The 12,996-nt window shown below is 36.6% G+C and overlaps 2 protein-coding genes across 2 annotated transcripts; one reads left to right on the top strand and one right to left on the bottom strand.

The window, feature by feature from the left end:
- Window positions 1–316: 316 nt before the first annotated feature.
- LOC126627526 (uncharacterized) lies at window positions 317–2,793 on the top strand. Its single transcript, XM_050297112.1, has 4 exons — window positions 317–751; window positions 1,967–2,005; window positions 2,362–2,446; window positions 2,544–2,793. The coding sequence occupies exons 1-4, from the start codon at window positions 359–361 to the stop codon at window positions 2,624–2,626; spliced, it is 600 nt and encodes a 199-aa protein (XP_050153069.1). The 5' UTR covers window positions 317–358; the 3' UTR covers window positions 2,627–2,793.
- Window positions 2,794–6,472: 3,679 nt separating this feature from the next.
- Window positions 6,473–8,934, bottom strand: LOC126627385 (cyclic dof factor 3-like). Its single transcript, XM_050296859.1, has 2 exons — window positions 8,660–8,934; window positions 6,473–8,034 (listed from the first exon to the last, which is right to left on the bottom strand). The coding sequence occupies exons 1-2, from the start codon at window positions 8,816–8,818 to the stop codon at window positions 6,796–6,798; spliced, it is 1,398 nt and encodes a 465-aa protein (XP_050152816.1). The 5' UTR covers window positions 8,819–8,934; the 3' UTR covers window positions 6,473–6,795.
- Between the last annotated feature and the right edge of the window lie 4,062 nt (window positions 8,935–12,996).

Here is a 12,996-nt window from a genome sequence, read left to right as displayed (position 1 = left end):
TACTAGGGTTAGTAGGGCGCCTCACCCATTGTGAGTGGGTGGCAAACAAACAAACACACAATACAAATAAAAATGAACAAATCCTCATCATCTTCACTCACATTTCCCATGATAATAACGTTCTCAACTTCTTCACATATCATGACAAAATGAGAGACATTTTGAGTTTCATAGAATAAAGTAAGAAGAAATCGAGTTTTAAGGAATGTAGCTGTAATTAATCCTAATAGATAGCGTCGTTTCTATCCTACCAATTCACAAATACATTAAGGGGTATTATCGTCTTTTACATTTACGGATGGCTTAATTTTCCAAATTTTCCAGTTTTGTGATAATCTGAGAAAAGATCTGAGAAAAGATGAGGCCGAGCAAAGAGCCAAAGAGGCGGAGCCGCCCTTCGTCTCCACTCAGGGACCGAACCGCCGCGCCCTCCGCCCGTTTCGAACGACGTAGCAGCTCCCCACCGAAGCCTCGCGCCTCCGCTCTTCTCAATCGGGACCTCGTCGTCACCGACGTCACTGCCACTACTCGCTTCGAAGAAGAGCTCGCGACTTCTTCTTCTTTTAATAACAACCCACGAAGCTTTCCGTACAGCGTGAAGCAGCAGTGCTGGGACAAGGCGGAGAAGATCAAAGGTCGAGACCCGGACCGGTGGCGCCGTGACCCTCTCGGAAACACCATTTTTCGGAAGCTCGTGGGTTGCCCCGGTTGCTTATGTCATGATTATGATCACATTGTGCCTTACTCCAAGGTGAAATTCCTCTCTTTCTCTCTAAATTTCACATTTTTATGGATTTTTGAGTGGTTTTGTTTGTGGGCATTGCTTGTTTGGTTTGTGATTGGAGTTTTGTGAGGTGGGTTCCTTTTGGATTTGGAAATTGAGTTTCTGTTTTTGGGGTGCATTTGATATTTACAAATTCAAATTTCTTTGCTTTTTGTTTGGTGGCTTTTCCCATAGAATCTTATAATTTCTGTGGGTGGAATTTTTAGCATTCTGTATGGAAAGAAGATGCAATTTGGAAATGCTTGTGCTATTGAATTTCATACATTTAGTAATGCTGCTGTCAAAGTTGAGCTATTGTGTAGCTATGTAGTCAGCCGTTGCTTATTATATAAGCGAACATGGTTATATGAAACTGCTACTTGAATATATGCACGCACGATACTGGAGGTGATAGGTACTAGTACAAGCTTAGGTAGAAAGCTTTTCTCACCTTTGATGGAAAATGCATGTAAGGTAAACTGGAGTCTTGTTAGTTGTTATGGCAGTTGATTGAGCAGAATGACTACGAGGTCCCAAATTTCATATTAGATGGCGACCATAGATGTGGAGAGCGGCAGGGTGGCATGACTAGTGTTGTGGAATTATGTGAATTCAAACTAGCCTGTGATAGAATATGGTTAATCATGGTGATACAAATATAGGTGAAGGATTTGTTTAGGCCTTTGAGGAATATTGAGATTCAATCCCATTTTCTAGATCATTTCACCTGACTGTAATGCAGGCTTGATTCACTGGTGCATTTTTTACCAACTTGGCTCCAAATGATTAGGATTGAGTCGATTGACAGTGCACTAGAAGATAATCCAGTGATGAATATGCATTGGCTGAGACATTAGTTTTGAAAAAGGAGCGACTTAGCACATTTCAAGAAGAAGGTTGTTCTGCAATCTGTTTCGTGCAGATTGAAAAGTTATGGTGAACTCATAAATGTACTGGTTTTGGTGCCGCAAATTTGTGACAAAGTCTGGAAACCAACACCAAAGATGTTTCGTTCTGTGGACTTTTGTGCTGCTCTTGGTTAGAGGAAACAAGGAGTTCAGAAATGGGCTGCTGTGTCATCCCAATTTAATATGATAATCTTGATAGCTGAACATGTAATTCTTTATTTTGTTTTCCCCAGGCTCCTGATCCCTGAAATTACTTTCGGAGAGAGGATTAATCTTTTTTATTTTCACATTTCAGGGAGGACAAAGTACGCTCGAAAATTGCCAGGTCTTACAGGTATGGACTTCCTTCCTCTTTGGAACCTTGGACTATTACACGATTTTTGTATCTTGATTTTGGGTGGTATCTCCATTCCATAGAAACCCTTCACCAGTAGATGTTAGCACACAGTAGATTCCTACTCTATATTGCTGACCTTCAAAAGGCTGCCAAAATACCTACACTACTAGAGTTATCTTAGGATTCTTAACAACTTAGACCGATCTCCACAAAGTCTCATTTTCCTTTCATATGAAGTCTGGCACTCTACAGTTGCATTCAAATTTCAGATCATGATTGAAACCGACGTTTGCCTTGACTTTACTTTGTTACATCTTACTCTTAATAAAAGCATCTTCTCTTGCATATTGTAGGCAACAGTCAATCGATCAAAAGGAAATCGGACTGAGTTTTCTAGAGCCGAGCTCATCCAGAAGAGTTCTTATTGTCGGGTTTCAGGTAAGCCCAAGAAACCCCAGAATCTTGTGGAAGTTCTTCCAGCGATGAATTCAAACTAATTTAGTAGCAAGTGACAGTGTATTGCTTTGAAATGCAGGTCGTGACATGGATCTTCTCGAACTGTCAGCCTATGGCAATGTCCGTCGTGGACAAGATTCAGGGGGATGTAGAATCCAATGACAATTTAAGATGTTGTGTAACTTGTCGTAGAATTTATCCTAAGGTAGAAGGGGAAACTGGAGACTAGCATTGCTATATGTGTCTCCCAATTGGATGGGAAATATTTGTATCAGGTTGCACAGAATGTCATCCCTTACCTTTTAATATATGAGAATTTTGTCTCAGCATTTTCTTCCTTCTTCCCATTGACGCACTAGACAAATAGACGGCCCGTATATTGTGAAGCTTGATGCGTAGGTACATTTTTAACAGTAATAACAGTTATCCATCGCTTACATGCGTGTAGGAGAAATTTTTTAGTGTATTAAAAACACGATTCTGGTTTGGTATTACTGTGCTTTGAAAAAAAAAAACTGATTCGGCTGTGATGTGAGAATAATCAGCAGAGTATTTGGTAAACTTTTATGTAAAAGTGCTTTTGAAAAAAAAGAAAGTATTATAGTGTTTGGTAAACTTTTATTTAAAATAGATATGAAAAAAAATCGGTTTTTCAAAGCTGGGTTTTGCAGCTTCTTGTTTTTGGCTTTTTTTCACCCAAAACTATGAAAAAAAGCTGAAGGTGAATGTTTACCAAACACAAAAACAGCTCCCAGCTTTTTTTGATACCAACTTTTTTCAGAATCACCTCAGTACCAAACCAGGCCTGTATACCAAATTAGTTGGAATTATTATTATTTTTTTTAAGTTTTCAAATTTTTATTATTATACTTAATGTACTGCTTTTGATAAATCACTATGCGTGTAAAGCCAAATTTCCCCTCGTTCTATGCAACTTGTATGACTTTGAATGATAATAAAAAGAGCACTAGAATAGTGGGAGATTGACAATGACTCCCATCATACCAAAAGCTACTTTTAAAATTCAATGAGCTTTACCTTTTGGGCTAAATGCAGTTCACACATGTTTTTTTTAACAAAATTTCCCACTTTTTATTTTGAAATTGTATTAATTTATTCATTTTTTATAACGAATTATTTGAATCTTCACTAAATTAATGACATAGTGAGGATGAAATCCATAATTACGATTACATGTAAGCTCATTTGCATCATATTAACTAAAAAACTCATCAACTTAATGGATATTTAAACGTTCAAATATCTAATATCCAAAAGATGTTAATTGATACAATTTCAAAATCTTAGAAAATGAATAATATGAGAAAATTGAAGCGTCACGATTCATTTTAAAAATCACCTTAAACATGGAGGTGTAAACCTACAATTTTAATCCACTTTTTTTTCCTTCAAGGAAGAGGACATGAATTTATGAATTGAGCCAAATGGGAGATGGTAAAACTACATGTAACTTGTAACTTGTAACTTGGTGCTGTAATAATTAACATGCAAGAAGACTTGGTTGGTTTGTTAAGAATCCACCATGATTAAAAAAAATGAGCAAAACAATTACAAGTGGCTCTCTACCTAACCTGACATTCTGTTACTCAAATATCAGCATTAATCAATTACTAAATGATACTTTGTTGCTTAATCTAGCCTATTAATCATCTTGTAGATAGTAAGGCTATTATTATAATCCGACAATCAAGTTTTTTGTGTAGTTCGACTTGCCTAATTATTTATCATCGTTTCATTAAAAAAAAAGAAATTTAATTGAATACTTAAATGAATTACTTCGTGCAGCACATACGAGTGGCATGAGCATTTGAGGTGAGAGGATTAGCGATGGGATTAGACTAGGGATTAAGATTTTTATAAGAGTTTTTCTTTCTTTTTGCTTTCCCTTGTAAAATGTAGTCATATTGTCAAGCCTTGAGAGGGAGGTTTTTAAGAAAAATGGAAGGGCTCCATGTTAGTCTGTTGGAGCTTAAATGACATGACTTAACCAAACCTTTTCTCTTCCTTTTTCAGTTCTCTACAAAGAGACCTTTTTGGGTTTTTAGTTAGAAGGAAGGCTCAATTTCTCATATTTGGAAACACCATTATTTAGCAACATTACCAAGTTTGCCACTATAATTTTGTATCCTCAATAAAGTTGAACATGTAAGAGTGCAATGCAAGATCATGGTGGTATCCTCTCGTATCCCAGTGCCTTGTCGTGTCGTGTCGTATCTTTGTGTCATGTCGTAATCTCTTGTGATCATAAATTAATTTTTCTTGTTAATTTGACGTATCCCTGTGTCGTGTCATGTCATATCTCCCTGTTCATATCCATGCACTGTAGATATAAGGTTGTGTTCAATATCTAGTCGACATTAAAAATAAAAAACCATATGGCAGAGAGTTGTGATCCAGAAAATATTCAAAAACCTTCTGTCATTGTATCTTCTTTTGTCTCCCAGACAAGCATTAAAATTAGGCATATGGATGAAAATAGAGGGACAATTGCTTTCGTATATGATGAAGGAAAAGAGAAAAAAAAGGAAGAAAAAAATAGAAAAGCGAAAGCGAGACAGGATAATGACTTATATAGAACAGATTTATCGTTATTATTGCGTTTGATTCAATAACACAATGTTATGCATAAATTCCTCTCCACATAGCATTGCATCATCAGATCAAAACGCCATATAACATCGAACTCGCTCTGTATAAATTGCTCTTCAGATCAAGAGATAGAGAACGCCAAAATATTCATGGCATTATGTGTGGAATTGGGGTCCCATATAACAACTCATCTTTACCAAAAAATGCGGCCTGCATTTGCTTGTTGCACCCAAATATCTGTGTGTTTTTTAATTGGTGATTGTTTTGAGAGACACATCTATCTCTGATGTTGATGCATCTAACGATTTGCTTTGCAAAGAAATTAGGTAAGATGTATTTCACCAAGTAATCCTAACATCCGTAGTTTCTTATCAAAGGAGAAACATCCCAAGTTTCTGTCACTGGCTAGTGAGAGGCATGTGTCTGAGATGACTTGTTTTAACGAGTAGTCGTTTAGGGTTGAATAAAGGGTCGAACATATATATATATATATTTTATAGAAATCAATGAAAAAAGAATCAAACATATATATTTATAAAATCATATCGAGGGTTGAACACATGTATTAAGGTTACCAGAATCTTTGATCATAGCTTCAAATTATCCCGTTATGTGTTAAAAAAATATGATTTTTTTAGCATCAATTTATACGAAACAATTTTTACTAAAAAGACCACGAACGCATAATTGAGAATTGAAGCTACGATACAAGACTCTTTGGTAGAATACCATACCATGGCATTGTTTCAAAATTTCCTTCTTATGTAGGTTGGCAATTTTTGGCTTCTATAATTGTGTTGATTTATTATTTCTTAGTGGTTGAACATAATTGTTTTCTAAACGAGAAGAGTACAAGAAATTTTTCAATGTGTCCGGAACATAGGACAGTACACCGCATGTTCCTCCAAATGTTCCTTCAATTGTATAATAACATGTGGTGTATCATCCTGTGTTCCAAACACACATTGAAAAATCTCTCAAAAGAGAACAGGGAGAAAAAGGAGATCAAGATAATATCGGACAGTCTGCAACCGAACTTTTGTGCAAGTTGTTCAGATCCTTTGGTGGTGAAAAGGAAAGCAATTTGGCCCTTGCTAGGAATTTAATTCAAGCTTATCTTACAAGGGGAAAGGGACTAAAAAGAACAATTTTGTTGGTTTGTCGCCATCTCCATTTTTGCCCCACAAGAGTAGCCACCAAGGCATGGATGGATCAACAGATTAACTACAATGGAAATATCACTGTGACGGTATCTCAAACTAATAAACTAGTATTACTTACAAGAGTCAAACACAACACTTCTTGATTAGTTTAAAATACTGCCATAGTAGCATCTCTGTTGTAGAACGCTCTTTTTCTTGGCCCCCAAGAAAATAGAAAAGAGAGAATAGAAAGATCTTTGGATCTCCAACCAATTCTATCATAGTATTTCACATATATAGAGACATAGATACGTACATGAACATAATCTCAGAAAAACTAGGTACATCAGAAGGGACCTGTGCATAGCGCAAGAAGGCAAAAATAGTTGCCACTAGAGATTTATCCTAGTGGGAACCAATGCTTTATCCTACATTAGTTCCCCTATCATACTGAGGAACCCTAGAGAGTAGAGACTGCCCCTCCAATTCTGCATCCCCGATTCGACCAGCTCAACTAAAATGGCCTCAGCTGGATGGGGTACCTGTCAAAACTCATGGCTACTTGGCTAGCTAGCTACTTCATGAGCTCTCGTGAAAGTTGAGGGATCTAGACAATGCAGCTGGATTTGCTCGCATTGCGGGGGAGGTTTCAGGGACAGTTTTCTTTTGATCACTCTTTGGTTGGAAGGCCTTGAACAGTCCTTTGCCACTGATGGAATCGTTCTTGATCCCGAGCGTTGCCCATATTGAACTCTTTGCAGCTTCACTTGGATCATCAATCCGTAATGTTTTCGGAACCAAAACGCATCCATTTTTCTGTCTTGATGGCTCTTCCTTCTCCAGATTCTCCGGTCTTACAACATCCTCATCCCTCGAATGCTTCCCCAATGTTGGAGAATTTGAACTAGAGTGGGGAGACTTTTGGTTTGGAGTAGCGGGTTGTGGACCAAACCAAGGAACGTTCCAGGTGCCAGGCACGCCACAGTTCCAATAAGGTGCAGCACAAAATGATAGAGGAAATCCTGGAGGACAAAAAGCCGGTGGGGGAACTGCTGCATTCCATGGATAAGGCCAGGGAACACCAGGAAGACAAGGAATTTGCGAAGAGAAGCCATTGACATTCAGCAAGTGTGGTTTTGAAACATTTACAGAAGATGCACTGGAGCTATCATCACCATTTTCCCTAGATTTGCAAGGAGCTCGAAATACCTGTTCTTCACCTTTATGTAAACCATTTCGAGTACTACTTGAAACATTTTTATCTGCAAGATTTAGAACAGAAGCCATAGGATCACAAATAGGTACATCCACTCCGAAACTCAGGACTCTACCATTGCTTTTTAATGCAGGGTGGTGAGCTCCATTTGGAGCATCAATCCGAGCTGCTTGAAGAGCCTCGGTAATGGTGAAGTGGCGATAATGTGAGGCAGAGTTCTTGTTTTTGCGACGTCCAGCTCCCACAGGCACATTCCTCATGGTACCGCCTGCAGTCCAGTATCTTTGACAGGCTTTGCAGAAATGCCGCGGTTGATTGACATTGTAATTGTTGTAGTAACAAAATTTAGTGTCCATGCTATTGCAGCGGGGGCATGGAAGTATCTTGTCAGGCTTCTTCAGGGCTTTCTCTTCCGAGTTTTCGGTACTCGGTTCTTTCTCTGTCTGAGCAGTTTTCGATAGCGCACTTGCTTCATCTGTTGATGGTGTCTTCGGGTTCACATTAGAATCTGGTAATATTTCCAGATTTGCAGGGTCTTCAGTTTTAGGAGGAGAACCATCATCTTGTTCTATGCTCTCAGTCGATTTTCGTGATGGCGAATCCTGAAAATTTTACAAGTACGATTTAGAATCGGGTAATATTTCCAGATTAATGAAAACAACAGCTCAGAAAATCAACAGAAAACCTTCCAGATTTCTTTCATTTGAAGAATAAATAAATCTCACAGCTGAAAATCTGGCTGCTTAATTAGGAGAAAATCAAGAAGCATAAACAGTTTCACAGTTTTTTATCTGCAGTCACTCTTAAAAACAATCTAATTAGCTACATGCAAATTGGACTTAATTAACCAAAATTATTAAACAAAGAAGTAATAAAACTTATCAAATTTAATACTTTTCCAAAAGCTGGAGTGAAATCCATTGATTGAAAATCGTTTCATTGATAAACAAAATTGAATCAAACAATCAAAAGGCAACAAATTTTCGATTTCAACTTTCAACTGGAAAAAAAAGGCTCAGAATTTCCACTTTCTTTCCCTGATTCTTTCATCTGCTAAAATTTATGAAGTTAATTAAACAGGATCAAAAAATCAAACAAAAATAGAAAAAATGAAAACGAATCAAGAAAACAAGCTCGACCCTTCAAAGCTCTCAGCATTTTAACAAAAGGGTCGAATCCAAACAAAAATTTAGACAAGAACTTTCTCTCTGAGTTACAAACTGTTACCTGCTCTGTCTCTGCATCCTCTTCTTCTTCGTCCTCCTCCTCTGACTCTACCTCCACTTCTTTCTCTACAGGCCGAGCAAAACCCAAGTCTTCGATGTCGGCAGGGAGGGCAATCTTCTTCCCGAAGAGCTTGATCGCGGGGTCCTTAGTTTCCAGCATTTTCTCGGCAGCCAAACAGTGGGAAAAGAGGCGCGAGTGTTGGAGGCGTTTTCCTTTTCGTTTCTTTTGGGTGAGAGTCGTGGTGGCATTGGCCGTAGTAAAACGTCGTCTACGATTTTGATCTGTTTAAACTTAGCTGGAAGTGGGTGCCACGTCACAACGTGGCGTTTGATTCTCAGCCACAAGTTCTCGTGGCCTCCAGATTTCCCTTGTCAACTTTCCCTTGGGTGCATGGAAAATTCGGTGCTACCATTAGAGATATGTATCTTTTTGGGAATTGTTATTAGCATTCTAAAAATCTTATTCTACACTTCAAATTTTCTGTATTAGGAAAGAAAAATACACTTATTAGAAGTGTAGAATGAAAATTTTGAAATGTCAATAACATTTCCCATATCTTTTCTTCCTCGTATTGTTACGAATTTTTTAGTATGCACCGATATATGCTAACATTCATATCTTTAGTCGTTGAATTTATTTTCAGATCTTTAGTCGCGTAATTAACAATTCATTTATCTAGTACATGCAGTATGTCGAAGGATAATATAATTTCATAATTTTTTATTGTTCACAAGTTTTTACAACTTGACCAAATAAGATTGTCTAGTTCCTATAACACCCATCACTAAGGTATCGTTTGGTATGCAGATGGGATGAGATGGAACGAAATGGGATGGGATGGGACGGGACGGGACAGAACGGAAAGGGAGCAAATATGCCCTCGAATGGGAACAAGAAGGAAGAAGAAGGAGATGAAGATGTTATAATTTTGTGTTCCACGGATGTGAAACAAGTCGTTTCAGAGGTGAGACGGAATGAAAATTCACTCAAAACTCGTCCCGTAGAACAACGCGTTCCACCCGTTTTAGGCACACTAAACACGAGATGAAACACATCGTCTCACTCCGTTCCGTCCCGTCACACGTACCAAACGGTACCTAAAATACCCCTAGAGAGGGATAGGGCTAAGTGGAATGAAAATAATTTTTTTTATTACATTCCTCGCGTATGTATAGGACCGAATCCATTCGATTTCTGAAAATGATTACTAATCCTTAACTCTTCGAGGTATCATTCATAGTGGTTGGGTCAACTTTTCTTATTTTCTTGCAAGGAAATTGTTTAAAGTACCCTCTTATGTGTCTTGTAGGCGACAATGTTGACGAAGGAAGAAATTATGGCTGCAAATTGAGTTCAAATTAAAGTTTGGGGGTTCGCCATTGCAAGCAGAGTTGAGTGCTGTTAGAAGGGTTGTCATATTTGTAAAGGAGTTGCGAGTTACTAAAGTAGAATTTGAAGGAGATTATATCCTTGCAATAGCTGCTATCCAACAAGGTGATGACACCTCTATTTGGGATGGGATTAATAATTAAGAGAACTTTAACGAAAAGCTCATGATACTGTTCACTTTAACGAAAAACCACATTTTTACACTAAAAAGTCAATCCTGGTACTATTCATTTTACTCTTTATTTTGTCATTATTGTTAAAACTCAAAGTTTTCAAACTATTTTCATTAGTTTTCCTAATATTTAATGACAGTCGCTTATTTCTTCAAGCTTTCTCTCGATTCAAGCTTAAGTCATGTTAGACGAGAAGCAAATCAGGCATCACATAGGCTTGAAAGAGCAGGAACTGGAGAGCAACATGAGGTGGCTTAGTTTGAAGAACCACCGGACATGTAGCAAACATCTTGATTCAGAATAGTTTTACTCAGTGATTACAATGTTCTCTTTTATTCTATAATGATGGCCTTTTTTTTATGTTTCCGGTTTGAAAATCCCGACAAAGTTTTTTATTCTTCAGAGATTTGCTTAATTTTTATGTCTTATCCTCTTATACGTATTTTATTGGCATCTTAATAAATTGTACCTTTCCATAAAAAAAAACACAGGATTGCAAACATACTTAGTACAATTATTTTTTTTGGTGTATGAATAACACACCCCACCCTCCCTTCTAAAATTTTGACCATCGGATTGAACGAGTTGAAGAAGATCAAATGACCTAAATTATAAGAAACGTGTGAAAAGTAAACTAAATATATGAATACTCTAAGCGATAATGTAATTTAATCTCTTTAATTACTTGTGTATGAAGACTCTAAGGCAACTCAATATATTTTCTATTTCATTTATAATGCTGACTAAATATTTAATCTCAGATTAGAACCAGGTTTGTCGCCACACCAGCTGCAGAAACTTTTCAATGGGTCCCACCCCAAAAAGCTCAAAGTTGAAAGCCTGCAGAATTTCTCCGCAATCTCCCGTAGATGACCAACACGTGTCCTAGCTCCTGACACGCGTATACCATTGACCAACTTGTACGTAAGCAGATGAAAGATTTTTTAGTATGATCATCACATAAGATGGTACTCCACATGTCCCTATATAAATAGGTGGTTACATGTATTAAAAGATTAATAACTTAAAGATTAAAATTTTTCACTACTAACATAAAAACGCATCGTATACCATTCGTATTTCCGTCATAATTAAAAACTTACCTAAGCAGAGCTCTCAAAGGATGACACCAAATCCAATTAGTGGACATTTTTATTTTTTTAATATTCCAAAAAATTAAGCAATATAAAAGTAAAAAAAAAATGATTTAGTACAATCTTAATGTAGGGATAAAGGGGAAGAGATCATTTTCAGATCTCTCCTACCAAGACCATCAGATCAAATGATTCGGGCTTTTGAAATTTCATTCAACAGTAAAAAATTATTATAGCTTTTAAGGGATCAAAACATATAGGCCGTTGGATGAAAATTCAAAGGCCCGGATCATTTGATCTGGTGACCTGGTGGAAGAGATATGGAGAAAATTTCTTTCCGGGATAAAGGAGAGAGGATCCTTGCCGAATCCTCTAATTATATACGTTCATCATACATCGTGCGATCAGTTTTTGTCAAGTACTGTTTATATTCAATTTTAAGTTAAAAAAATTACAATGATTTCTAACCGTACGATGAAAGATGAACATATGTGATTAGAGGATCTCTAGGATCCTCATAAATAGGATCTGGCGATGATCCTCCTGGGGATAAAAAGTTAAAAGATAAGAGTATCTCCAAATAAAGCAGCATTTGACGACGTTAGTTTTATTATGTTGTGTAGTAAAAATAATTTTTTTGTGGAGATAACAACTTAGTTAGCAAATTAAAGAATTAATAATTGATCTTACATGTTTATAAGGTCAGTTGTTACTTTGTTTAAGTTAGCAAATTAGATCTCGCAACCTATTTTATTTAAAATATTATTAATAAAGTGTTTGATAATACAAATTGGATCTCATAAAATAAATAAAGTTAAGATATTAATATTTTAAAATAAAATCTAAAAAGTTGGTTGAAAGAGTGGGAGAACGATAAAGAGCGCACAATGGCTTTGCGCATAGATACGATTCACCAAGCTGGGGCCAAACATAGCCATCTGGCCCCCAACCAGACCAGGAATGCCCCCAACCAGACCAGGAATGCGAAGGCCGCCTTTTTTTTTATTGAAAATTTTAACGAAAAGTTATCGGTACTGTTTATTTTAACAAAAAATCATATTTTTACATTAAAAGTCAATCTTTGTATTATTCATTTTACCCTTTATTTTGTCTTTATCATTAAAACTCAAAGTTTTCAAACAATTTTCATTAGTTTTCCTTTTTTTATTTTGTCATTTTGTTTACGTTTTATCTTGTTAAGAGGACATGAAGAAGATAATGAACCTCGAAGATAAAGAAGCAAAAGCTCACTATGCCAAGTCACAATTCAAATGGGTTAACAAAGACACCTTCAAAGAAATATTTTTTGTTAAATCCTTTAAAATGCTCCAAGGTTTGCTCTTTCGGTGTTAAAGGTCAAATGGTTTTGATTACTTTAATCACATGCTTCATCTATTGATTAAACAAGTCAACTTTTTCTTTTAATCAGAATTAAACAAGTGTAATTAGGTAGTTAAAGTTGATTTGTTTAATGTCGGATTAGCCAGTGGGCGGTTTGGATTTCGGCTAACATGTTTTTCAATTAGGAGGCACATACCACACATTTGATTTGGACAGGATTAAGATGAAATTAGGATGGAAGGTTTGAAGAAATTTCTCCAATCTCTTAGTCCCCTTCTTTCTTTTCAATTTTTTTTTATGTTTCAGATAAATGTAGCTTTTTGCTTGTTGATTGTTATTT

Source organism: Malus sylvestris, chromosome 6 (assembly GCF_916048215.2).
Source record: "Malus sylvestris chromosome 6, drMalSylv7.2, whole genome shotgun sequence".
Classification (NCBI taxonomy): Eukaryota; Viridiplantae; Streptophyta; class Magnoliopsida; order Rosales; family Rosaceae; genus Malus; species Malus sylvestris.
This window is presented reverse-complemented; position numbering and strand designations above follow the sequence as displayed.